This window comes from Pongo abelii, chromosome 6 (assembly GCF_028885655.2).
Source record: "Pongo abelii isolate AG06213 chromosome 6, NHGRI_mPonAbe1-v2.0_pri, whole genome shotgun sequence".
NCBI lineage: Eukaryota > Metazoa > Chordata > Mammalia > Primates > Hominidae > Pongo > Pongo abelii.
The window spans coordinates 53882629-53909766 of record NC_071991.2 but is presented as its reverse complement, the minus strand read 5'-3'; the positions used below and the strand labels follow the sequence as shown (position 1 = coordinate 53909766).

Genomic DNA, 27138 nt, shown 5'->3' with positions numbered 1-27138 from the left:
AGGGCCAGTCCTCCCCCAAGCTGCTCCTTGATCTGCCCTCCCCGACCCCCATCAGAGCCACACAACTTCACCAGGTGCAGGGTTTCCCAGTGAACTTGTCACTAAATGTCTTCGGAATACTTTCAAAAAATCCTTAAAAAAAATCAGAGGAGTCTGTGTTTATCATGGAAACATCTAGGGTCCAAGAGGGACAGGAACAATCTTGAAGCTAAAGAAAACAGGGCTGCAGAGGAGAACTTCAGAATTTGGGGTGAAGGTTTAAGCTTGGCATGTAGGAGGCAGCAGCTGAAGTTGGGGGAGTCTCCTGGACCCTGATTTCTGTGGTTTACCCAAGCCAAGGTTGAGGGGTCACTGGCCATAGGAGAGAATAACCTATTATTATTATTATTATTTTTGAGACAGAGTCTTGCTCTGTTGCCCAGGCTGAAGTGCAGTGGCGTGATCTTGGCTCACTGCAACCTCTGCCTCCTGGGTTCAAGTGATTCTCCTGCCTTAGCCTCCCAAGTAGCTGGGACTGCAAGCACCTGCCACTACGCCTGGCTAATTTTTTGTATTTTAGTAGAGACGGGGTCTCACCATGTTGCCCAGGCTGGTCTCAAACTCCTGAACTCAGCCAATCCATCCGCCTCGGCCTCCTAAAGTGCTGGGATTACAGGGGTGAGCCACTGCACCCAGCCTGAGACTAACCAACTTTTCAGCTAGGAAAAGGTACATAATAAATTTGAAGAATAGAATAGGTACCATTTCTGTATACCCAGTTAAGCTATTTTAATTATTGAGAAAAACATGCTTATTTGAGTCTGTCTCTTTGTATGACTGTGAAACAGACTTTTGACATTCATTGAGGAATCATGAAGAAACTTCTCAGATAGATGAATACCTCCTAACAGCGCTTCTCAAGCTTTGGCATGCATGTGGATCCCCCAGGGATCTAGTTAAAATGCAGATTCTGACCACAGGTCTGAGGTGGTACCTGGGATTCTGCATTTCCAAGAAGCTCTCAGGTGGTGTTGGTGTTGATGGTCTGGGGACCGCAGTCTGAGCAGCAAAGCATCAAACCAAACCTCAGCATTCCTCTTCTGGAAAAGGGGATCTGTAGTGCCCACCTCACAGTGTGGTGTGAATTGAATGGTGCTGTTTATTGAATGAGAACCCCAAACCCATTATGCACAGATGCGGGGGGGACCTGGGCTTGCCCCATCTTGGAAATGTGTGACACAAATTCTGGCCTCAGCGAAATGACACGTCACCACCTGTCAGGTACCTTCAGGCTTACTCTTAAAGAGCTGGAATCACACAAGGCAGATCCTGAATGCCAAGAGTGTGGTCTCTGTAGCTGTCCTCATTTGCATCAGGTCCAATCTGATTTATTAATTCGTTGACCAGCACTGGGAGCCTCAGAGCCATGTGGTACCTGAGGAGAGTTAGTGAAGTAGCAACTCTTGCAATCTGAGAAGATGATACAGCTCATCATCTATCTCTGACACATCTGTCAGAGAAGTGGAAAGTGTTCATGGCTTGTGTCAGCCCAAGTCCAAGCAGGACCATGGTGGGCTGGAGACACGGAGAGTCAGCCTGAGACCTCCCTGAGGAGACAGAAGTCCTGGGTCCACCCAGGAGAATGTAGAGTGAGACTGCAGCCTGGGCCCCCCTCCTTGAGGTGGTTTGTTTCTGCAAGCCATGGGGCAGTGCCCAAAGGTGCTCCTCTCAGTCTTCAGCCCCTGCCCATTGAACTTTTATCAAGAAGTCCAGCCCAGCACTGTCCCCTACAACTCCCTGCAGTGATGGGAATGTCCTACGTCTGTGCTGTCCGATATGATAACCACTAGCTCCATGTGGCTGTTGAGCCCTTAAAATGTGGCCAGAACAACTGAGGATGTGGGTTTTTAATTTGATTAATTTAAATTCAAATAGCCACATATGGGTAGTGGCTATCGTATTAGAATAGTTTAGGTCTGGATGAATTAACAATTCATTCAATCTGACTTACCTCTGTCCCCTATGTATGTGCTGATTCTGAGTTGCTGGGGGGCTCAGAGGGAGGAAGCTATGGACCAGAGGAGAGGGAGAGGGTAGAGGCGAAAGACCAGTGGACGGACACCCAAGTTGACCTTCACAGCCAAGCCCAGAGCTGGCCTGATTTGAGGCTCAGGTTCCCTGTGCTAGGCAGTGCAGAAGATCCGCAGTGTGAGTTTCCAGCTCTCATCTTATTGAGTGGGACCTCGACGAGGCGGGGCTCTACGCTTGGAGCCAACTCTGGAGGCAGCCTCTGGCTCCCTGTGTGAGACCTAGCCCCGGCCACCTTCTGAATACACACCTTCCCTCTAAGCCCACCCACCTATCAGTGGTCCCAGTGTGAGTGTTCGTGCGTGTGTGCGTGTGCGGCCATGCACACACATGTCCACGTATAGGCGTGCGTTTCTCTGTCCAGAGCTGCCCATGTCTTGGCCCTTGGCTCCCTCATTCTCCTCCACATGACTGCCCTGGCCCTGTCTCCATACCCTCCTCTTTTCTGCCTTCCCTGTAAACTGAATTTCTTCACTGCCTGGTGCCCCCCAGCTGACAGAAGTGCTAATCTTGTCACACCCAGCAGCTGCGTGCAGAAATGCTACTGCAAGCCACAGCGGGCTCAGCAGCACTCTTGCAAGATGTCAGAACTGTCCACCATTACTCTGTAAGTGTGCATGGCCGAGGCTGTGGCCGGGAATCCTGGAGGGGTGGGGGACGCATGCTGCCACTGCCGCTGCTGGAGGAGAGTGGAGAGCCAGCCTCTGCCTCCCAGCCCCAACCCATTCCCGGCTGTTGCATGTTGGTGTCTGTGTGTCTTGTGAGTTCTCTGCAGCCTCGTGGTCATGGGGTGGGCGGGCAGGGTGTGGGGATGGATCTACGGCCATTGTGGGTGCTTCCTGAGGAGGCAGCACCCCCATGTTCTCTGCCGCTGCTGCCTGGTGTGTGGCCTTCCTCAGTCCCCAACTTCTCTGAGCTTCGGTGTTTTCAACTGCCAAATTATTTCCAAGAGTCTTAGAGCCTGAGTTCATACAGAGCTTCCCCGACACAGGTCAGGGAACTTCACTCCACTGTCCGTAGCACTTTGTGTGTGAGTCAGCATTAACTCACTTAATGCCCACAACAACTCTATGAGCTGGGTCCTGGTATCATCACCATTTTACAGATGAGAAAACTGAAGTGCTGAGAGATGAAGTCATTCACTCAAGGACCCCTAATTGACAGAGGGAGGATTTGAACCCAGAGAATCCTAAGCACTTTGCCCCAAGGAGTCTCTGGCTGGAATATCAGATTTATTCAATTTGGACATCCCTTTTACTTAGGGTGCCATTGCCTTCCTGGGCAGCCCACTGTAATTTGGGCATCTCTGATGCCCTTCTTGGTATTTTAGGACTCTTCTGCCCATTGCTGGCTCCTCAGGGCAGGAGGACAGAGGCCTAGGCCCCGTGTCATTATGGGTAGTAGCTCACATCATATGTCTCTGTTCCAAGACCTCAGTTAGCTTAGAAGCACAGTCCCAGAACCCTGGGCTCTAGAGACCCCTTGTCTGTCCCTACTGCCCCATTTGCCAAAGTGGCCACTGGGATGCCCTGGCTCCCCAACAGAAGTCACTGACTGTTCTGGGGCTGCTGTGGGGCTGCTGGGGAGGGAAGGTGTTGCCCTTGGACTGTGCTGTGGGATGCCCTCACTACCATCACTGCATCCACCTTGTGGCTGGGAAAGGCCTGAAGGGTCACTGTTTCTCACACTCTGAATCCATTCTGTGTAATTCCACCATGGAAGCTGGAGAGATTTGACTTCTTGGTTTCCAGGGCTCTTTTCAGACTACAGGGACAAGTACTTGGAAATGGTCCCACCTATGGGAACAGATGCCAGGAGGAGGGAGGCAGGGGCCACAGGCATGTTCTGGGGTCAGCTTCCTTTCCTGGGCTCCTCCAATAGACATCTTTTTAAAAGTAGCCCCTATAGGTAGTGCCACAGAGGAGTCCCCAAGACATCCATGTCCCTGTGTTTCTGGCCATTTTCCTCTGCATTCCTAACTTTCATTCCTTCTACAAGCACCCCCCGTTGCCTTCTGGTGCCAGGCATGGATAACCAGAGATGAACAAGACCCGAGAGCCCAAGAGAGAATTCAGTTTTGAGGATGCTGAGGCTCTCGTGCTAGGCCTGTGTGCCACATGGATTTCTTCATGGAACAGGCAGCTCCCTGCCCCAGATAAGTGAGGCACCACCCCCACCTTCAGGGAGTCACAGTCAGAGACAGACAGATAAGAGGAAGGCTGGAAGGATGGACTGGTCAGGATCGCATCTGGGCTCAGCAGGAACCTGCTCAGATCCTGTTGGCCCTTGTCTGTGAGCAGGGCGGGAAGGGGTGGACACCCACACTCAGGGTCCTCTTCCTTTACGGGCTGAGCTCCCTCTGCCTGAAGATCTCCTCAGGCTGCTCCTCCTCCCCCTGTGTCTCCTTCCTTCCTTCTCCTCTCTCAGTGTAAGCTAGGACGTCAAGGGCCTCACACAGACTCCAAGAGTTCGGCTTCTCTAGAGATCTGGAGCTCCCATGTTCAACAGAACATTCTCTCCCAGAAAGGCTGGATGAGGGAGAGAGGGACACGTGATGTAACTGCCCCAAATCAAATGACTGCCTCATGGCTGCTGTCCACCTCGGGGGACTTAGCTGTGCCGGGAGCTGGGGAGGCTGATCCTCTGGAGGAGTCAGGCCAGGTGCAGCCTGGGGGCAGGCGGCATCTGCAGGGCAGAGCTGGACTCTCTGGGGAGACCCACAGGGAGCCACTGTGCCCACTCTGGGTGAATGCTTGTGAGTGCCCCCTATAGAGCAGGACCCACAAGTGCACATGGTCCCGGTGTCCTAGCTGTGGGCTTCTGTGACCCTGCGCCTTCAGAACAGAGCCTCACCCTGCTGTCAGCCTAAGGCCAGAGGCAGGCAGGGGAACTCCAGGAGAGCTGCCTCAGGAAGCACTGCAGTCCTCCGGCCCTTCCTCCCCTGCCTGGCCCACTTCAGAGCATTCTCGTCCACCTTTGACTCAGTTTCCCGGCAGCAGGTTTCTCCTGCCCAGTTGGAGATTGCCGATGCCCAGGGTCAGTAAGTTCCTCCTAGAATCCCTCCCGAGTTTCTTCCTCTGTGGTCCACTCACTGAGCCTTTCCTCCCTCCCTGTCATCAGCACTTCCCCATCACTTGGTGAGTGTCCGGGCTAGCCCCAGACTCTGAAAAGCCAACTGTCTCTGTGGCACATCGAGGGCTGCTTCTTTCAGGCACAAAGAGCTTTCTTCCAGAACAGGAGAGCGGCTGCTCTGCCTGAGGACCCCACATTTCCCTCAAGCTTCTTAGTCCGATCCCTGTGTTTTGCCCTGACTTTGCTTTTCCAGAGGGTTTTGCACGTCACCCAAGGGGTCCCTGTAAATCGTGTGCACATTTTTAGTGGTTCTACGGGCTATTGACTGTAGACTGGGGATGTCTCCCCACAATATCCCGGAGAGTCCTGGCAGCCCAGGCCATTTGCACTGGGAGAGAATGCTGAGGGGTCTGTGGACACGGGCCCCAGATCGGAGGGAGAATAAGGGACTGGGGCTGAGTTCTCTGCCCTCCGTGGCTCTGGCCCTGAGCCCTGGAAGTCCCCAGAGCAGATGTTTTGCTTTCTCCCGACAGGCGGCTGGCCCGGTCTACCCTGCTGCTCATCCCACTATTCGGAATCCACTACACAGTATTTGCTTTCTCGCCAGAGAACGTCAGCAAAAGGGAAAGACTCGTGTTTGAGCTGGGGCTGGGCTCCTTCCAGGTAGGTGTGGCACATGGGGAGGGCAGAACTCACTGGGAGCCAGGGCCTGGTTGCTCACCTACAAGTGGTGCTGGAGCCTCTTTAATCTAGACTGTGAAGTGAGTGCTAGAGTAGAGGTGATGAGGGAGCCCTGTCTGCTGTCTACCCTTAGGGCTCCTGTAAGAAGACACACTGGTGTCTGCCCATCACTGCATCTGGGTATCCTGAGCCAGCTGCCCCCACTCCTGGCCCCCACCCTGGGTGACCTGAGATGGCATCTCCCAGCAGCCTGGGGTGCAGGGTGGAGTGTCGTCAAGAGCCCAGTGTGTCCACATCCTGCCTTCAGCTTTTTAGGCAATGTACCCCTTGAGTTCTGTCTTACCTACATCTAGGTCCCCAGCACAGGGCCTGGCCACAGAGAGCCCAGTGAGCTGCACAAATGCATGAACAAACAGACATGAGTGAGTGGGGGGATGAGAGGGTGAACAGAATGCTGCCTTAGTGCCTGGAGGAAGGACTGGATGGATTGGAAATGAGTAAGGGGCTAGGTGAATCACCATGAGGAAATGAGCAGGCGGGAGCAGCAGTGGGTGGATGAAGGCAGGGGCAGCTCCCTGGAGTGTCTGGGGATAGAGTGCCTCTCCCTAAGCCAGCTGTTTGAATTAGGATTTGATCTTGATGGTCAGAAAGTTACTCTCCATATCTGACTTGACCTCCTCCACCATTTTAATTCAAGGCCATTTAACCTGGCCCAGGTTCTTAGTCTGGTGAGACTGACCATGGGTCTCACCTGAGACTGGCTCATAGACAAAACCCTAGCCCAGGAGTGAGAGCCCAGGGCTTTTGTCTCTGTGCTCTCTGACCAGTTCTGGGGTCCTTGAGCTATCATTCTTCCAACACCTTCAAGCGACAGCACAGGGCACAGGGATTGCAAGGAACTAATTTGCAGCATTCAAGAAAATGCTCCTGCTTTTTTGGTGTAGATTTAAAGAATATATAGAGAATAGCTAAGTGCATATCCTGTGCCAAGTACTCGCTCTGCGTGGTGTTCTGCATTGCTGTGTATGATAGTATCTGGCCCAAGGAGGGCAGATTGGGGAGATGATGGTGGACAAGGATGGCACAGGTCTGTTCTGTCCTGGAGGGGTCCTACCCTCAGAAGCCTGCAGGATGGTTAGGAGCTAAGAGAAATTCTAGGGCATTCAGGGAAGGCTTCTTATAGGAAGTGGGATAAAGCTGGCCTTTGGGAGTGGGAAGGATCTGACCAAGGGAATGTGAGATCCAAAGCTAGACTGTATCTGTGGGACAGGACTTGACCACCAGCCATGTGGCCTCATGGGTGTGCCCATCTTGGTAGAGTAGAACTGTCCCATCTTACCCCAGATCCTTGGGCAGGTGCCCCCATCCAGGTCATGGTGTATTTCTGCTTCCTAGAGTCACCCCCTCCATGCCCCACACAACATTTCAGAAAGTCCTTCGCTAGCATCCTCAGGCTTATTTTCTCTGTTCCCAGGGCTTTGTGGTGGCTGTTCTCTACTGTTTTCTGAATGGTGAGGTAAGACCTTGGCCCTCTGGCTTCTTGGCAGTGGAAGTGGGGCTTTCTGGGGAGCAGACAGGGGAACCACCTGTTGGCCACATGGGACTGACTCCCCAGAGAGGGCTCTGCCAGGCTCCCAGCACTGAGAGGAGGGGCTGGTCACACAGCTCCTGGCATTGTGTGGTGCCAGGACCTCCTGATACCCACACCCTATGCTGGAATCTGTCCCACTTTGCCAGCTGTGCAGCTAAGGCCCCACCCAAAGAGCAAAGCTCCTGGTAAAAGCGTCGGCTCTGCTGAGCGCAGATCTCCCCGGGAGGGTCCTCTCCATAAGACACTCCATGGTGAGGAGGAACTGACAATAAGGAAGGGTGGGGCACAGGACATTGGACCTACAGGCCATGAGGCTGTGCTAGGCAGAGCTGCTGAGCCAGGAGCTGCCTAGCACTCAGGGTTGCCCTTAACTGACCAGCCAGCCTGGCCCAAACTGTCCCCTGGTAGAAGGGAGACTGAGAATTTGGAAGAGACCCCAGGGAGAGACCTGGAACCTTCTAGTAATACTCCATTGCCAGAGCTGTGGTTCGGGGGCTCCCTCTGTACCCTGTTGGGGTGAAGCTCTTGAGCACAATCCAAAACAGAGGTGCCGGGGCAGCGGTGGGGACTGAATGGCTAGGGTGGATTTGAGAGTAGGCGGGAGTCTTTGCACCAGTGCTTGGGTCTTAGCTGCATCACCTTGGCAGGCTCCTCCCTCTTTTGCATCTGAGCAACAAAGAGATTGGGCTCTGTGATCGCCCAGACAACCTACAGAAGGATCAGATTAGGACAGACAAGGAGAGGCAGAAAGGGCACTGCAGGTAGTGGCCAGGAGAGCTTAGAAGTGGGCGTGTATGTAGCTTGTTCAGAGCTTGCAGTGGAAGTAGGAGCTGGAACCGGAGAGGGTGGGTGTAGGCGCTGCTTCCAGTTGTGCAGTCTGTGCACGAAGGTGCTTGACTGAGAAGGCACATGGAGGCTGAGACTCAGCATGGCCCCCACTCACCATGCTAAGAGCTACATGGGTGTGTGTTTTCCCAGAGGGGTGCATTATTTAATGGTTCTCAACCCTGACTGGGAAGCTTTAAAAAATATGATGTCTGGGTCTTGTGCAGAGCTTTTGATATAATTGTTCTGGGGTATGGCCTGGGCATCTGGAATTTTTAAAGCCCTCCAGGTAATTCTAATGTGTAGCCCACTCTTACTGGTCAGCCAAGAGTGGGGATCCTTTCCTGATCCACCTGCCCTGTGGGACTGCTTGTTAAAGATTTCCTGAAGGACCCGATGGACTATTCTCTGCCTGGCCTGAAAACAACAGGGAGCCGTTAGAGGGCCTTGCTCAGAAAGTGGCAGGGGAAGGGGCTGTTCCGGTCAGCTCCTCAGAGGCGTCCCTGCCTACAGCTGCTAAAAGCCCCCACTGGAGACCTTGAGGGCCGCAGGCTGCAACTGGGGAGTGGGGAGGGTGCTGAGGGTGGCAGTGCCAGCCTAGGAAGGGCCCTAGGCCAGGCCAGGGCCTGGAGGCTGCAGAGGATGTCCATCTGGAAGTGACCGCCCAATTTGCTCCCTGCAGGTACAAGCGGAGATCAAACGAAAATGGCGAAGCTGGAAGGTGAACCGTTACTTCGCTGTGGACTTCAAGCACCGACACCCGTCTCTGGCCAGCAGTGGGGTGAACGGGGGCACCCAGCTCTCCATCCTGAGCAAGAGCAGCTCCCAAATCCGCATGTCTGGTCTCCCTGCTGACAATCTGGCCACCTGAGCCATGCTCCCCTCCTCCTCCTCTCCTCCATCCACAGGCTGGGACCGCAGGCAGGTGCCAGCCCACGCATGTTTGCGCCTCTTCTCTCCCCTTGGGCAGGCCCTGGGCTGGAAGCTTGGCTCCTGAGGGGGAAGAAGGAGGCAGGGCACAGACTGGGATTGTCCCCTCCTTGTTTTGGTACTGGTCCCATCCACTGTGGTCCCTTGGGCCCTGACCCCAGACATGTAAATACTCCTCAAATTTGGAAAAGTTGTCCCATTCCTTCCCCCTTTGCCCCAGTGTCCCTGCTCACTTCCAGTCAGGTCTCAGCTCCACCCCACTGTGTCTTGGTCAGCCTCAGTGATGGCCTGACCCCAGCTGTGAGGCCTTGTGAGCTAAGGCTGAAGAGACCTTGCCTGTGGGAGCTGGGGTGGTACCTGCCCCAACAGCCCCCCATTATCTGATTTTGGGTGTGACCCCTCGAGTGTGCATGCCACCCTGGGGCTCTTCTCAGTCCTGGGCCCAAGTCCCCGAAGCCTAGCAGAGGGCCGGCTTGGGTGGCCAGAACACCCCTTGGTGCAGGCCTCCTGGCACTCGCCTGGCATCTTGGTGTCCGGGTGCTCAGCTCCTGGGTCCCAGGGCAGTGGGACAGCTCCCAGGCTCTTCTCATCAGATACTTCAGTTTGGGTGGGGAGTCTGCAGGTCAGGGAAGGTTCTGGTGCTTTTCATTTGATCCGAAAGGAGCTGAGAGCCAGAAATGTGGCTGTGATTTGGAAAGAGATGGAGTTTGGGAGACCCATGGAAGAAAACCTTCGCCACCTCCATTGTTTTACCCCCAGCTCAAGATGGACAGGGTTCTTCTGGTCACCTCCCTTCCACCTCTTCCACCCTCATGGATGCCTTCCAGAAGCTGTCTCCAACCATGCACACCACAGAGAGCCCTTAAGCCCTCCCCTCCCCATTTCCCCTAAGTCAAAGCCATGACTAGGATGTACCAGCCACCTGCCTCTGATGTTGGCGAATCCTGAAGCACCTGCACCCGAGTCTGGGGCCCAGGGCTCCCCGACCCCCACCCCATGGATGATCAGGAGCCCCAGACACCAGCTCCTCGGGCCTGGACTCAACTATTGAAATCTCTCTGAGACCTCTGCAAAGATGTCCCTTTTATGCCCTTGACCTTGACTCACCATGGGCTGCTGGGGTGTCGAGAGGAGAAGCCACACCCACCATGCCCATTAGCAGAGGCTGCTGCTGATGCAGCAGCTGTTCCCTACCACCCGCCCTGGCTCCCCAGCTGCAGGTTGCACACCCTCAGCCTGAGAATGTAAAATAGGGCAGTGCCCAGCTGGGGAGGTAGAGGAAAGTGCTAGAGTACGTGGTCCGTGTGTGGCCTAGCTCATTCCATGTCAGCATTTGGTGTTACTCCTGTCCAAGTTCTGTTTGCAGACTTGTGTCATGATGATGCTCTGGAATGCTTGGGGACTTTGGGTGGAGGAAGATGTTACTTCATTTTATAAAGAGGAGGGGGCCTGGGGAACTTGGGAAAATGTTTCTGGAGAGGCTTTCAGAGTGGCTGGAAAAGGCTCTTGTTGCTGTAATTTAGAGAGAAGCTCTGTGTCCTTGGCCAGTCAAGTAAGTCCCTGGGTCTTTGGCAAAGCCAGAGGAAGAAAGGAGCTACCTGCCCTTTCCCAGGCATGCTTGGTGACTCAGATTGATCATGAAGTGTGCAGTGGCCCTTTTACCCTGCACCTGACCTCATGATCCCCTCCATGCGCACTGGTGTGTATTACTGAAGCAAGGGTCCTGTGGCCATCTTGCATTTTGGGCACTGCTAGGGGGTCTGGGCTGCTTGGAAGGAGCCACGGCCTGGGGTTCAGGGAACTAGACTCTATCCCAGTTGGGTTCAGACTGCTGTGACTGTGGACACAATGCTCCCTGTTCTGGGCTCCAGTTTTCCCATTTGTGAGATGAGGCAACTTCCAATGCTTCTCTAGACCCTGCACTTAAGTGATTTTTCCAGTTCAAAGTCAAGGCACGTAAAAGGGCATGCATCATTGTGCCTCATATCAGGTTTTGATGACTATATGTGTGTGTGTGTAGACGGATGGACAGGATGCTGTTTATTTTCCCTTTCTTGGAAATGGACCTTCTGTCCCTTCCATTTGGACACCACAGTGGAAGCTGGTGGCCTGGAAAGAAAGATTAGGTCATGGACATTTGAACAGGTGCCTTGGGCATGATGTATAGATGCAGTCATATATATCTTGCTGGGGTGGAGTGCCACCTCCAGTGGCCAGCTCCAGATCCAAGGAGCAGCCCCCTGGGGATGGACCTCATTCATTCATCATCACTCCCAACAGCAGTTCTGTTTCATTGTGGAAGAAGAAACTTTGGCATTTTAGAAACATCATCACAAAACAGTAAAAACAAAATCAACCCTGAACCCCATGCACTGTGCTGCTTCCTGAGCCTGGCCCTGCGTCCTCATAGAGGTGCCGGGTTCCTATTGGTTAGTTGGTTGTTTTTTCTGTCTGAATGAATTTTTGCCAGTCTTGTGAGCAGATGTACCTGATGTATTCTCAATGTTCCAGGAGGTTCTGGCCTTCAGGGTCACAGGCAGTAGGGGGACAGCATAAGGTCTGTGTAAAACCCTTCCCTCTCTGACCCTCTGTTTTCAAATCTGTAAAATGGGCAATAAGACTAGATGATTTGTATATAGCCCAATGCATCTCTGGAACTCTGTCTAAACACCAGCCATCTACTTGGAATGGGCCTCAGGACTATGGTATTTGCCTGGGCCAGGAAAGGATAAGAAATCCTGTCATGTGAAGACAGCTTGAGAGGCTTGGGAAAAGTGGGGCTGGGGAGGAGCAGGCTTGTCAGACTCCACCCCTGTTGATGATCATTCCTGGGAAGGGGTTTCTTGTTCTATGCAATCCTAAAGGACGAAACTCACCCATGGGAGGCTGAATTTTCTTTGGGATGAAGAAATTGCTCTTTCCCTGTCATGACTGTCCAGCCAGGGAGCAGGAAGGCAGTGTCAGGGAGGGACTCTCATCCTGGGGGAAATGGGATTCCAAGTCAAGGATGCTGAGGCTGTTAGGGAGCCGGGGCGGGGGAGGGGGGTCCAAGTGCGGGATGTAGGTGGCTCTGTGGTTCAGTGGCTCTGTGGTGGTCCCTAGCACTGCAGACTTCATGACTCCCCACTTAAGTCCAAGCCACATTCTCTATCCCAGCGTGTAGCTCTGTCACCCTGCTTGACACATACAGTGGCCTACAGTGACTCCTCTCTAACCCCACCCTCTCCAAGCTGGGTTCTTTGTGGAACAAGGACAGGGAGCTAGAGCCAAGCCCGAGGCTTGAGAGACACCTGCGTCTATAATCCCCGCCAAGGATGCCCACTCACCTCTCTCATCTGACCCTCACTCTTCGTGGAAGGGAAAGCTCAAAGGGACTCTCTCTACATGGCCCTCTACATGGCCACTTCAAAGTGAAGCCAGCAAGTATTAATACTTTATCATTTAGTATTATCATAAAGTATTAATACTTTGTCATAAAGTCCTCCTTGCACCCAGGGACCACGGAAGTCAGCTAGAAGAGCCCTGAGCAAGGAGCAAGGACTTGGGCTTCTCCAAGCTTTGCTCCTGGCTTGTTTGACCTTGACTCACTCCCCATATGTCTTTGAGGAGGCTCACAAAATACTAAAGCTGGGAGGAAACTTGGAGATCTATAGGTCAAACCTCCCTATTGGGCTGATGAGAAAATATACGCGGGCCTAGCATGGTGCCTGCCACTATGGTGGGATCCAGTATGTTTTATAAATCTGAATGAGTAAATGGCTCACCAGTTTATGCACAGCCCTGCACGTGAGCAGAATGTGAAACTCAAAGCATCCATGCATTACGCACGTAACCTTGCACAGGAGTGGGGCTCTGGTGACCGAAGGTTGTCCAGGACTCTATTGCAGGAGAAGCAATGGAGTCAGCGTGGTGTGGGGAGACCTACTTTTTAACCTGGGCTTAGCCACCTACTCTGTGATCCAGGGCTTACCTTCTTTGGGCCTCGGCCTCCTAATCTGGGTAATGGGGAGGACTTCATTGGCATTGTTAGTCCCACAGGCCAAGGATAAGGTTGAAATGAGACGGCTTGTGTGTGAAAAGATTTTGGAAACTACACAGATGTGGGCTTGTTATTGGGATGAAGACTGCTGGAAGGGACTCCTTGCTGTTTATCTACTGCTTTGAGCCCTCCTAAGTTAACCTTTGCCTCATTTGTAAAACCACCAGCATCAGGAGTAAGGGGGAGGCCAGAGGGCTCAAATGGGCACAGAATTCTAGCTTTACCTGCATCAGCTGATTCAGTTTTCTGTTGAGATCAGAGTGAGGATACTTCCATATGGGTGATAGCAGCCATGTCCCCTGGGAGTCAACTTCAAGGATCTGGGACATTTTGGTGTGCCCATTCCTTCTTTTCCTGAACTCACAGTCTTGGGATGTTTCTGCACTTGGCTATGTGTGTCTTGTCTGATGTCTGTCTTCTGTAGCTTTGCCTCTGTCAGGGCTGGAGCGGTGCAGCCCCTGGCATCTCAGACATGGTTCCTGCCTCACTCGTGGGAGCTGGACCAGCCTGGGTTTCATCTCCCACAGTAAAGATAAGCCCCACAGACTTTACTGCTACCGCTGCTGCCATTAATGCTGTGCTCACAATCTTGTCCAGGATTTTAAGGATGTCAGACTGCTGTAGATGACTCAATAAATGTTTTGCCATTTTTCCTGGTGGCTGTAACTTGGCATAAGTGGAGGGAAGGGAGGAGAGGAGGGGGAAGGGGAGAGGACTACTCCCAAAATTTGATCATCCCAGAGTAATCCAGTGTATACAAGGCCCAGTGGCCTTTAAGATTCCAAAGGAGAAATATGAGAGTGGACCTGAGTGAGCCTAGGATGGAACTCAAAAAGTAAATTAGAAGTCTTGGCCTTAAAGGATCTCCAGGGATCGTGGAAACTGAGTGGAATCATGACCTTCCTGTTGTACCTTGGAAGTACCTACCAGATATCCCAAAACATTGACTGCAGAGAGCATTTAATCCCAGGTAACTACAGGTACATCCTTGGCTTCCAGGATCCCATCCCCTAATACTTCTGGATATTCCAAACCATCAGTCCCAGACAGACCAGATAATCAATTCAAGGTAACCCTCATTTCCTCGAGGTTCTGTTGATTGTCACAATCCCAGTGTCCATTTTCATATTGGTCATAATGTTCATTGCTAGCAAAAGAAGATAGTTTTTGCTAGGTCAGAAAATGAGTTTATGAAAAAGATGTTGAGCTGGTCATAGAATTCTTGTAAGGCTGGAGAAACTAGAAAAGGTATCTGAAGCCATATCATGCTGCATGACTGATGATGAAACTGCTGCCACTGTTGCTGCTGCCACCCCAGTGATGTCTCTTCCATGCCAGGGACATGACTTCGCAATTATTGCCACCTCTGAAAGCAGAGAGCTTTGCTGCTGTTCTCACCATCAAATGAGATTCCACCTTCAGCCCTCTTCCTCAAGTTGCCCACTTCCAAATCAAAGTTTCAACACCATTGGATTGGCTGTGTCCTTGCTACAAGGAAGACTGGAAATTGGACTTTTCTGGATTCTACCTTGAGGTCAGGGTCACAAGCCTGAAGATTTTCTAAACATAAAATCCTGGGAATAATAAATGCCCGCTACAACAGGCCTGAGGTCTACAGCAAATGCAGGGCCAGCTTCCTCCAGCAATCAGGTGGGCCACTCTGAAGAAGTCAAGTCAATGAAAAGATGGATTTTAGCCTAACAGGGTGTGAGCCCTGCAATCAGCTAGGGCTGTGTGGATCACTCACCAGATACCCCCAGGTGTTCAGGGGGGTGTTCCCAAGCTGGGACACTGGTTAGTTCTGCTTTCAGAGGCTGTGCCTGCTCCTCTTTCTCCAGACCCACCTCTTCTTTTAGTCCTAAAGGAGATGACCAGGCTATGTTATATGACCCACTTAGCAGATATTTTGAGTTGCTTCCAAAATGGAACCTATGCTCAAGGCTGAAAATTAGTCTCCTTGTGTGTCAGTCTCTGCTGGCTGATCCTAAGGAAGACTTCCCTAGTGTTTAGAAAAATATTACTTTCACTGATGTGATCATAATGAATTGAGCTTCCATATGTTTCATTCTTTGAAAGAGGTCACATCCAAAAAGCAAAGGTAAGAGCCAAAATTTAGTTGAAAGGCTTGAATTTCACATTAAGCTTGAATTTCTTGGCAACAGTGAAGATCATCAAACTCTTGAGTCCATGTGAGCATTTATTAAATCCTGTTTCCTCTGTCCACTTTCCAACATTGATAGACTAAGCCCTCATTTCTCCCAAGACCCTCTAAAAATGCCTTGAATCTTGGCTGTTCCTGATGATGCTGTCTGTTTTACTGGTACTGTGTATAATTCCTCTTGGGAACCCAGTGGTTCTTAGGCATTATCCTGCATCAGAGTCATCTGAGGGGCTGTTAAGACACAGATTGTGGGACCCACCCCCAGAATTTCTGATTCAGCAGGTCTGAGGTAGGGCTGGACCATTTGCATTTGTAAAAGGTTCTCAGCTGTGGCTGTTCTGCTGGTCTTGAGACAGCACTTTGAGATCCACTGTTCTACAGGTTCTAACTGAGGACACTGGAAGGGCAACATAGTCCCTGTTTGTGAACCATGGGCCTGGGCAATGATTACCTTCCCAGGAGGCAGAGAACAAGCATAGACATTCGCAACAGGAGCTTTAATTTCCTTTTCCTCTCAGGCCAGTGTCTTAGAACAGAAAGCAAAACGTTCCAAGAGGAAATCAGCCTGCAGATGTCCATTCAGTCTCAATCAGCGTAAGTATTAGACCGTCTCTGAAATGACTAGTATCAAGTTCAGTGGGATATGACAGCAGAAACTCCAATAAAAAGTGGCTTAAAGCAGACAGAAGTTTACTTCTCTCATATGAAGTCCAGAGGTAGACAGTCCAGAACAGGTGTTATGGCTTTGTGGTCTCTCTGAGGACTCAAGCTTCTATCTTTTTGCTCCTCTATCTTTAGCAGGTGAATTCTAGTCTCGAGGGCACCCTAAGCTCCAGGGCCCCTGGAGCTCTGGATGTCACTGGACTTAGAAGCAAATAGGAGAAGGCAAAAGAACTCTTCCCCTTCTTCAGTCATCTTCTTTTAAGAGGCCTATGTCTGCTTACATCTCATTATCCTGTGTGTAGTCACATGGCCACACCTCACTGCAAGGCAGGCAATGCAGTGCAACCTTAATAACATTGGAAGGAAAGAAGGGATATTGACTGGCAAAAAGTAGTTTGTGTCATAAAAGTCTTTGGGCAGTCCTTAGTGGTGAGTTGGGTTCATTCAACGCCTGTGGAAAACCAGAGTCATATGGCTGTATGTCCTATTTTACTATATTGGGAACAAACTCAGGAATACAGCCTCCAGCCTGGACCATAAAGCCCCCTGATCAGAAGTGGGGAGCTGTGTCTTCCCACACATTGAAACTAGTCTAGTTTCAAGGGGTGAGAGCATGTCTGCACCATTTCTGGTAGGCTGTCTCTCACGGATGCAGTTCCTGAGTGGATTCTGTGCCCTGGTGCTTTCTACATTAAGTAGTCTCTTTTTAATTTGGGGGATCCTCAGAGTAGTGATGGGGGTGTTGGGAGGGATGAAGGTCTTGTAATTTCTGACTCTCAGTTGCCCTCAAATGAACTCATGTAGATGCTCTGAGCCTCCCAATGTTGTTATACTGTGCCCTTGTGGATAGCCCATTGCAGTAGTTATTCTGGTGTGAACTTGGAAATTCCCTCTGCCACTGTCCTGGATGCAAAGTTGTAAATTCTGTGGGTGAAACCCAGTCATGAGGAGCTCCTCCATATGCTCTTTCTAGGCCAGAGAGGCAGTCCTTAGCAGGTGACAGACCTTTACAAAGACATCATATGTATCCATTCCAATTCATACAGGCTTTCAGCTGAATGGGGACTTTGCAGTGATATCTCAGCTTCAGTCAGCAAATCTTCCACCAACGCAGTGGGCAGGGCCTTTGTTCTGTCCCTCAGGGCCCTCTCAGGACCACCCCTCTCAGTCACCCTTTTCTCTCTTCCCCTTTCAGAAGGCTCCCACCTGCAGTGTATTGTATTCTAGGTTCTTCTCCCTCACCCCAGGTCCCTCCTCCCCTCTGCCCCTGATGTAAACTCAGGCATGGCTTGGGGTGAGTTCTCCTTGAGCTGATACTTTTGATGCCCTTATCTTCTGGGTGTCCCCAATACTTGAGAATCATCTTTACTGTTCTCCTTAACCCTATTGAGACACTTTTTCCATGGACAAAAGCATCCATTCCTATGACATTAAGCCGGACTTCCATTAATAAACCCAACTATTCACCACCAGGAGCAGCTTTGGCTTGGGCAGTAAGTACCACGGAGAGAGCCAAGTGAACCTTGGGTCCAGCACCACAGACAGTTCCAAGACTGTACCTACTTGGCAGTCTGTGTGGCCTATTTTTATCTGGTATGAACAAAGACAGATTTAGGTTTTATGAAGTTGGAAACTCATATAATTTAGGGAGTCCTCTTTAATACAAAATGAAAAATTTTTAATTAAAATTAGGTATAAAAATAAGGGTTTTTTTGAATGAGAAAAGTTGACAACTATCATAAACATTATGAAATCCAGAAAAACAACATCATCTTTGTATTAATTACTCTCTGATGCTTTTTGCCTACTTGTTTTGGTTGCATACTCTTTGATCATCTCTTTATTAGCTGATAACATTTATATCATTTTCTATTCATAAAATTTGAATATAATTTAGTCACATAGTTAATCAAAATGTGTGTTTTATTATTGAACATTTGGACTCAGCACCAATGAAAACAGAATCCTCCAATTACAGTGTTACACATATGATGACTGGAAGATTTTTTTCACAGACTAGCACCTGGCTCCATACACATCCAACTTTGTTTCTGCAGCACTGTGCACACTGCCAGGCACTGTAGGACATTTTAATATGATGATATGATATGATCTCTGGCCCTCTCTCTGCCTTTGTACATAATGCTGAGTGAACAACAGGAGTATTCCTGGAAGGACAGTATAATATCACTGTATAATGAAGCAATGACACACACTCACGTGAAACCCACTGAACCAAACTGAGTGTCTCTCTAACTTAACCTCCCCTTTGTTGGATCCCCAAAGTGTTCCTGGCAGTTGAGTGCTACCCAACATGTAAGAAGGTGTGGTAGAGGAGATGTTAAGGTGGAGAGATGCTGCAGGCTTATCCAATTTGGGGCAAATAATTTACTTTTCCAAATTTTCCAAAAACGTAAGATCTTGTGAACACACTTCTGAGATCCAAGTGAGAGAGAGGGGCTTGGAAAGTGCTGTATATGACCCACATTTATCTGTCATCACAGGAAGATATTTTTCAGTTTTACAAGACTTAAGCCCGTAATGCAGAGAACCAGAGATTTCTGAGGTCCCTGTTTTCAAATGATATCATGTGCTCTCTGGAGCATTCAGGTCACTCTTTAGATGGATGGCTGTTACCCCTCCATTCAAGAATCTCTTACTGGAAACTCACTATGTGGTAGAGGCACAGAGGGCACAGTTTGGCATCAAGAATGAACCAGAAACATTTTGTCTTCACAGTCAGGTGGAGAAGGCTAAAATAAATCAACCAGGCATGGTGTGTGATAAGGTATAATTAAGGTATTAAGGGATCTGTGGGTTAATAAATATTTGTAATTGCTGCTTCAGCCTCCTTTGCCCTCAGCTCCCTCCAATAATTCCCTGATTTTGTTTTATGGAAACTGCCCACCTCATGATCAAACACAAGGTTTGAGTGCCTACACTCCTAGCCTCTGGGGTGGGTCCAGATAAGCCAGGCCACATGGCCCTTATCACTCATTCCTCTGGCTATAGTGACTGGCCCAGGGACAGACACACAGGCTATGTGAGGAGTCTATTTCTAGGGTTTCTGGGAAAGAGGGATTCCTCTTTTTTGTGAGGAAGCTTATTGGAGAGACACCTGCTTGTCCCCTGGAAAGCATGACATGAGAATGTGAGGCTTGCAGGTGCCACAGTCATTTGCAATTATGAGGGAAACAACTGGAGCTGTTCAGAGAACATGGTAGGGATCCTTAAGATGAATCAGACAACAGGGGATGCAGAGGGGAATAACAAAAGGAAATGGAGTCCTTGGCATTATCATCAGGACCACTTGATCAGGCCTCACCTGAAGGCTGATCTACTCATGGACTTTCGTAGGGACTGATGGGTAGGAGGGTTATTTGAATGGGCAAGATATAGAAAAGGCATCCTTTTATCATGAATTTTTAAGATAAATGCACTAAAGTACAGAGACCAACACAACAAATTCTGTGTCCACCCCAGAACTAACAATATGCTATGATTCTTGATTCAGATATTTTAATTTTTTTATGAAGGAACACATGACAGATGGAATTTCGTCTGCATTGTGGTATTTCTCAGTTTGATTTCCCTCCCTCTCCCCTTCTAGAGGCAGCCACTAACGAGAACTTAGTATGTATCCATACCATTTATGTTTTTGTACTTATACTAAATATTCATCAACATTATTTAGCATGTGTGACTGTGTGCTTTTAAGTTCCATCAATGGCATCACACTAGATCTATCATTCTGCCTTTGTTTTCTAAGTAATTCTATGTGCTACTTATTTGTTCATACTTGTACATTTAGATCTAGATGATTCCCTTTTAATTGTATAATATTACATCCTAGAAACATGCCAGGCATAGTCATTGTCCTCCCTGTGGAAACGTATGTACTTTCCATTTTGAAGTTATTCCAAACAATGTCTTATGAAGATCTCGTTATTTACATGTGCAGGAGTTTCTCTAGACTTAGAATTGAAAGAGCTGGATCCAAGGGTGTGAAATTTTCAACAATTCTCAGAGAAGAAGGAAGGAGAGGCAGATAGCATTTCATTTTTACTACTAAGGGATGCCTCACTGTGTTTCTATTAAGGCTTATCTTTTTGCCTTAAATTCTATTTTGTTTGATAGTAATATAGTTGCAACAATTTTCTGGTTAATGTGCACATGGTGTTATCTGTTTCTACCCATTCACTTGCGATTTTTTGCCTCTTTATGTTTTTTAACTGTACGATGACATACAGAAGTTTATTCAGTTTATACAAGTAATTTCTCAGATTTATAAAGTAAAAAGCTAGACTGCCAGAGAAAAAATTCCTTACATTGATATCAAAATATCTTCTAGTCCCCATAAATCATCTGCAATCACTTGATAGAAAAAATATCCGCAAGCATACAGGTCATGCAGACTTTTAAAATGCTATTTGTATTCAGTTTGTTTCAAACTGAGCAAAACAATGCAACTTTTACTTTTGTATACATTTCAAAATTATATTGCTGTTCCTTCTCATTTCAACTCATCCCATTACCAATAAAACGGGAGTGAGATAAGAGGGGAGAAGATCCTTGACTGCTTCTCATTTTCCTTGAAATAAACTAATAATTCATTAAAATTTTAATAAGTCATTATAAGGATAATAAAAGCCTCAAAGACTTTTTAAAATAAAATTATATAGTAAATAAGTAAATAAGCATTCAAATGTTAGTAACCTAACAGGCCCTAATACAGCTTTCAGATAGTTTCATATTAACAGGGAAATATTAGCACAGAAAAGAAGTTTCCCAAGAGGGACTCATTTTAAACATAAATCATAGCTTAAATTACTACTATACAGATTATACTGAGCAAAGACAGAAAGAATGAATGCTTTCCTCCATTCATGAACTGTGTAAGGCTACGTTACAAAGTCAGATAATGGACTGTAAATCACCTACCATACCGATCAATCATGTTTATTTAAAGTTTTCTTAATATTAGACACTTTTATTGGGGGTAGGAAAAAAGTAAACAACCATTTCGCTTCTTCTCTTCTTCTACTCTAGCCACATAAGCCAGTTGTAATGGATGATACAGGTTTCAGCTGCAATTTGTAAAATACTCCAAGAACTGCCATAGTTCCAAGAACTAGAGAAAACTGCCACCCACAAATAACCTACCAAAGTAAATATAAATACAGTATGATTCTAATTTTCTTTCATACAATCCCAGACAACCCCAAATAACTTTATAAATACTTCATAAAAAAGGAATTTAAAAAGCTATCAAAACTAAAATATTTAAATGCAGAGTGGTCAAATTTCTTTCAATCAGGCCAGAAATCATCACAAAAATTATGATGACAGATACAAGCAGAATGAGTGGAATATTTAAATTTAGGACAGCCAACCCCATGTAACTTTTAAAAATGCAATCATTTACTCAAACATACTGTAACTGGAAATTATAGGAATACAGGAAGCAAAAATAAGCTTGCGAGTGAAATTTCTAGAAGCCCATGGAAACCATCCCATCCCATATTGCAAGTGCAAAAGGAAAAACAGTTCTCATAGAATTAAGAGTACTCTGGTCATTGTTGTTCGTTTGGTCCTGCAAGGTGTTAAGCACCTTCACTTCCTGTATCTCAAAATTAGCCACAGGAGGAGCAGGTGGATCTTGTTCATTATGAGGACTGGTTGGCTTTTCAGGTACGTCGGATCCTCTTCGATTAGGAGGTCTCAGTAGGAACAAGATCACTGCAGTCACCAGCCAGGCCATCAAGATCATAGGAGCGCTGATGTCATTATCATCACAGGGTCCTCGTCATTCTTGCAGGCGTCTGTCTCTGTGCAGCAGAGTTGGGGCTGCCACAACAGACTGGTCAGCCTTCTCATCGCATATTCATGAGAACAAACGTATTCAGAGGGATCAAGCCCACTTTCTGCCATGATTACCCAGCTTGATTTTTACTTGACTGTTTAAATACTTCAGGGAATTGGCAGATCTGGTGTCTGAAGAGTACTTGCTGTCTTGTTCATTGATGGTGCCTTCTCACTGTGTCCTCATAGAGTGGAAGGGGCTGTCTCTTTTTAGACATTTCTATGTAACATATTGCTGAAAAATTTCTTTTAATCCAAATTGATAGCCTCTGTTTAGATGGGCATAATTAGTCTATGGTTACTCACTGTGACTGAGGACATTTTGAGCTTATTTCATTACCTTGCAGTCTTTACGCCATGCCTTTGTTTCACCCCCTACCTGCTCACCTGCTTTCTCTTTTTTTTTTTTTGCTTTCCATTGCATTATCTTATTTCCCTTCCCTTTCTTTTACTGATATGGCAAATATACATTCTATTCTAATTGTGTTGTTTACCTTTACAATTTTAACAAAATACCTAATTTTATGTTTTTCCGTAAAACTTTAAAGTTGATCATCTTTCTTTCCTTCTCCAAAACAAGATACATACTTAAGCATGTGTAACTTTCTCCAAGATTTACGTTCTCAGAATCTATTATCGTTGTCTACTCTTTTAGACATACCTTATTTAAAATCCTAAATATAGTTACTACAATTGTTTGTAGTTTGAGCTTATTGAGCTCTATCAATATACTTCTTTGCTTAAAATATTTGATTTCCAATCTTTCCTTCTTGTTGAAGTTAATCTTTTAAAGTAGTTCTGTGTAGGGGAGAACACTCAGTCTTTACAGAATTACGTTCAGAAAGTGGCTATGTATTTCAGTTGGGCAGTTATTTTCTTTCAGCACTTTTACACTATGATTGCTACCGACATTTATTGTTTTCGAAGATAAAAATAGCCTGACACTTTTTTTCCTTCTTTGGTTGCCTTTAAGCTTGGTCTTTATTATTGATGTACAGTTTCATTCTTACCCTGCTTGGTACATGTTTTGCTTTTGCCAATCTGTTAATTCAAGGCTTTAATTCTGGAAAATTCTTTACCAGGATATATTTGAACGATGCCGGTTGACAACAGAAATCCAGGGTGTGGATGTAGGAGGAAGTCCAGGGGAGTGTAGTGACAGGGAAGCCAAGAAAGGGTTTCTAGAAGGAGAGGACAGTCATCTGGATCAGATGCTGCTAATGGTCTATGAAGAGTGGAATGGAAACCAGCAGCTGGCTGAGAGGAAGGTGGCTGGGTCATCTCTTGCCACTGGCTTGAGAGGGGAAGTCTTGAGGGTCTCCATCCTTGGCTTTGACTGGGCACCCCCAGGACTGACTAGAGCCCCATTCCTGTTTGGAACCTGACACTCGGCTTGGAGGAGAGGTCTGCATGCCCTGTAGCTGTGTGAGACCCAGACTGCACTGACCCTCTTGGCAACACCAGGCCTGAGTTTGGGCCTGGCCCACAGGGCAGTGTTATAAAAACCAGAGTAGTTTTCCCCAGGAGGGTCCGGGATTCATTCTGGCTCCCCAGGGCTTCTAGACCTAGAAGTCATCTGACAGTGGTGAGACGGGGAGCTGGTTGGTCCTTTTGCAGTCCTCATTTATCTTCGCAGTTAGGGGCAGGCTCCACACCTTCAGGAACCAGGGGGCCACTCTCACCAAAGCCCAGACCTCATCCCAGCCTGCCCTATGGCTCCAGAGCTGAGAACCAGGCAGTGGAAATGACTGGGTGGGGAAGAGCTGGCAGCTGGCTCGGAGCTGGATGGCTCAGTTGGGAGTCCTCTGTTGCCCCTAGGATCCATTGGGACAGGCCCCAGGGTTGGTAGAAGCCATGGAGAGTTCTCCCATGAAAGCCCAATCCTCATCCTCATCCTCACTTCCTGGGAAAGGAGTAGGCAGGTTCCAGGCCTCACACTCAGGCCCTGGAAATGATGGAGTGGCAATGGAAAGGCTCCTCCCTAGGAAAGGGACCTGGCAGTTTTCAGTCCTTATTTGCTCCCAAGAAAGAATTTTGCTGGAAAGGAGTCCTCCCACCAGAGTGAAAGGGATACAGAGAAAAGGATTAGGTTGCAAAATGGAATGATCTATATCTTTGGGGGAAATTTCAGGAAACACTGCTCTCTGTCACCGACTCAAGCAATCAAAATATCAGACCCAGCCCTGGTCCTCAGAATGTCCCCATCTTCAGCTTTGACTGGCCCCCCCAATGACTGGCTGGAGCCCCATCCCTGATTGGAACCACACACTCAGCTCTGAGGAGAGGTTTGCCTGCCCTGTGGCCTGTGGCAGACGCAGGCTGCATTGAGCTTCTCAGCAACACCAGGCCTGAGATTGGGCCCAGCCCATGGGGCAGTGTGAAAGGAAAAGAAATCTCGGGACCAAATCAGTAGGCCAAAGGGAAAAGTGAAGCTGGGAACTGGGGGCAAACCTGTCTCTCATTTTATTGCTAAATGAGATAGCTACAAAGATTAAAAAAAAAAAAAATCCTCCCTCCCTCCCTCACAATTTGCCCACTGGGAAATTCCTTCTGGGCCCCAGTGTCTCAACCCTGAAACAGTTCTGTTGAATTTTACCCCGACAAAGTACACTGATAGCTTCTCTTCATAGGTACGGGACAAAGAACAGGACTCAAAGCCGTCCCTCGGCTCCCCTGAGACAAATGCATATCTGATTGCTTCCTCTGCCCTATGTTTATTTTATCTTATGTAAAAGTGCAGATCCACTGAGCTGAGCTAGATGAATTCATAAGTGACTGTTCCTCTACCACCTCTCGCATAGAGAAAAGCTGATCAGACTCAAAAGAATGCGACTGTTTGCCTCTTATGAACCCACACCTTTTAAAAATGTCTTCCTCTTTCCCCATTAGCTGCCCTCTCCCCTCTAAGTATTGAAGTCCTCAAAATCATCTTTGGAGAAAGGCACAGACCTGTCTCTCGGGCATGAATCCTTAACCTTGACAAAATAAACTTCAAAATTGAGACCTGTTGCAGGCACCTTTTGGTTTACAGTAGCAAACCTGGAAGCACAGAAAGGCAGATCCCAAGCAGAGGAACACTTACAGCGGGCCGTGACCCAACCACAGTCACTTAGCCTGAGTGGCGGGTGAGGCAGCAGACAATAGAATACGTCTGGAACTCAGAGCCACTTCCTCCCCCAACCAAGCTGCCCCTCAACAAGTTCCCCATCTTGGTTTCTTAGGGCAAAATTCAGCGTCTGGTTGTGCACTGCCCTCTTCTGGTCATTCGGTTGTTAACACGAGCAGCCAAGAGCTCCCCTTTGGAAATAGCAGGAGCTCTTCCCAGTTCCGATTTTTCTGCCAACAAGGCTTGTTTCCACACAATGACTCATAAGTGAGATAATGAAGGGCAAGAACAAGTTAAAATATTTACTATAATTTACATTTGGAGGAAAAACTTTAGTCTTACATTGCCTGTAGAAAGAATGTGTCCTACAGAGGATTTTGCAGTGGTTTAACCGTTTATATTTCTTTTTGATAAAGCACACATTTACTTTTTTTTCTGATCATACAGAAAACTTATTTATTGAGACCACATAAATATAAGGAGCATGGCTTTGGTGTCATTTAGAAAGTGAACATGTGTCTAAGAATTTTCACACTAGATTGTAAACACTAATATAACTGATCCATCCATCTTTGGATTTTCATTGAGGTATTTACTAAGTCCATCATCCGATGCTTTTGAGGACATGAAAGTTAAAGAGATAAGAATCTTGATCTCAAGAAGCTTTATTATTTTTAAGAAAGTTAATAAAGACTCTAAAAAGAAGGCAAACAGGGAAATGCATCCTCGCCAAAGCTGCTAGTGCCAGGACCAGGCGCCTTCCCCAGTCCAGGAGCTGCAGGTTGGGTTGCTAATAGCTTACCCTGCCCTCTTCTGCAGACAATTGCTGGAAGATTTCTGAGGGGTAAGACTACTCCCTTCACCTTTCTTATCCAGGGTGGCGGGTAGCCAGTGACTGAGGGATGTAGGGGTAACTGCTCAGCCGCCTTGCCTCTGGGTGGGACAACCTTTGTGGTTCACATCAGTGGCACCTGCTGGATCAGCATGAGGCTGATTCTGCTGAGGCCTGGCTCCTTCCTCCACCCATCCTCACTTCCTCACTGCCCTTCAGTGTCTCCCCATGCACTCCTTCTGTAAGTTCCCTGCTCAAGGATCTCTACTTCAGGCTCCACTGCTACAGAATCTAGACAAAAACATGTGCCATCAACAAGGCCCAGAAAAGATAAGGTCCAGTTTCAGGATTAGGGAAAACTTGCCCTGAAGGTCAGGTTAGATCTGGGCATGGAAGAACTGTTCATCTAGCCTACTGACACATACTGACTGAGTGCCTTCAATGAGCTGGGCACTCTTCCAGGCCTTGGGGCATAGCAGCAGATATGACAATCTTGTTATCACTGGCACAATAATTCTAGCAGAGAGGGAAAGAAACAGGAAACAAATGATGGAGAATAAGATGAATTCAGTTAAGTTCTTTTTTTTTTTTGGAGACAGGGTCTCACTCTGTCCCGCAGGCTGAAGTGCAGTGACTGGATCACAGCTCACTGCAGCCTCGACCTCCTGGGCTCAGTTGATCCTCCCACAGCCTCCTGGGTAGCTGGGATACAGGTGTGCACCACCACACCTGGCTAATTTTTTTTTTTTTTTTTAGAAATGGAGTTTCTCCATATTGCGTAGCCTGGTCTTGAACTCCTGGGCTCAAGTGATCCACCCACCTCAGCCTACCAAAGTGCTGGGATCACAGATGTGGCCACCGTACGTGGACAACTTACGTTCAACAGTGAAAATAAAATATGGCAACCAGCTACTGTCACCAGATCCATTTTCCTACAATTCTCCAAAAATTTACCCTTGAGAAATTAGGTGATTCATTTATCTAGTTATAACCATTGGAACCTTTCTCCTGTCATAATTCTTCATCTCCAATGGTACTGGCTCAGTCAATGTCAACTTCCATTGAGTTCCTGCTGAGGATACTCACTTTAAATCATGGCATTGACACCAAACTTATTCTACAGTCTGTATTTGGGGTCTGGCACAGTGGCTCACGCCTGTAATCTCGGCACTTTGGGAGGCCCCAGCAGGAGGAGCCCTTGAGCTCAGGAGTTTGAGACCAACTTGGGCAGCATAGTGAGACTTCGTCTTTACTAAAAATTAAAAAAAAATTAGACAGGCGTGGTGGTGCATGCCTGTGGTCCCAGCTA

General features: G+C 48.0%; 2 protein-coding genes across 8 annotated transcripts in view; one reads left to right on the top strand and one right to left on the bottom strand.

Moving 5' to 3' along the window:
* ADCYAP1R1 (ADCYAP receptor type I) overlaps window positions 1-17811 on the top strand; it is a 63040-nt gene extending 45229 nt beyond the window's left edge. For 3 of the 7 annotated variants that reach the window (XM_054559343.2, XM_054559341.2, XM_024249791.3), the window contains 4 exons: window positions 2591-2674; window positions 5673-5802; window positions 7295-7336; window positions 8919-17811. In XM_054559343.2, the coding sequence (XP_054415318.1) occupies window positions 2591-2674; window positions 5673-5802; window positions 7295-7336; window positions 8919-9107 (445 nt within the window). In that variant the 3' untranslated portion in view covers window positions 9108-17811. The remainder of the gene's footprint in view (window positions 1-2590; window positions 2675-5672; window positions 5803-7294; window positions 7337-8918) is intronic. The other 4 variants (XM_054559342.2, XM_054559344.2, XM_024249793.3 and 1 more) reach the window with 4 other exon arrangements.
* LOC112134269 (small integral membrane protein 14-like) lies at window positions 14282-21960 on the bottom strand. The gene is given in 4 exon segments (XM_054560768.1): window positions 14282-14352; window positions 14953-15063; window positions 21598-21849; window positions 21852-21960. Coding segments are annotated over 4 exon segments (543 nt in total).
* Between the last annotated feature and the right edge of the window lie 5178 nt (window positions 21961-27138).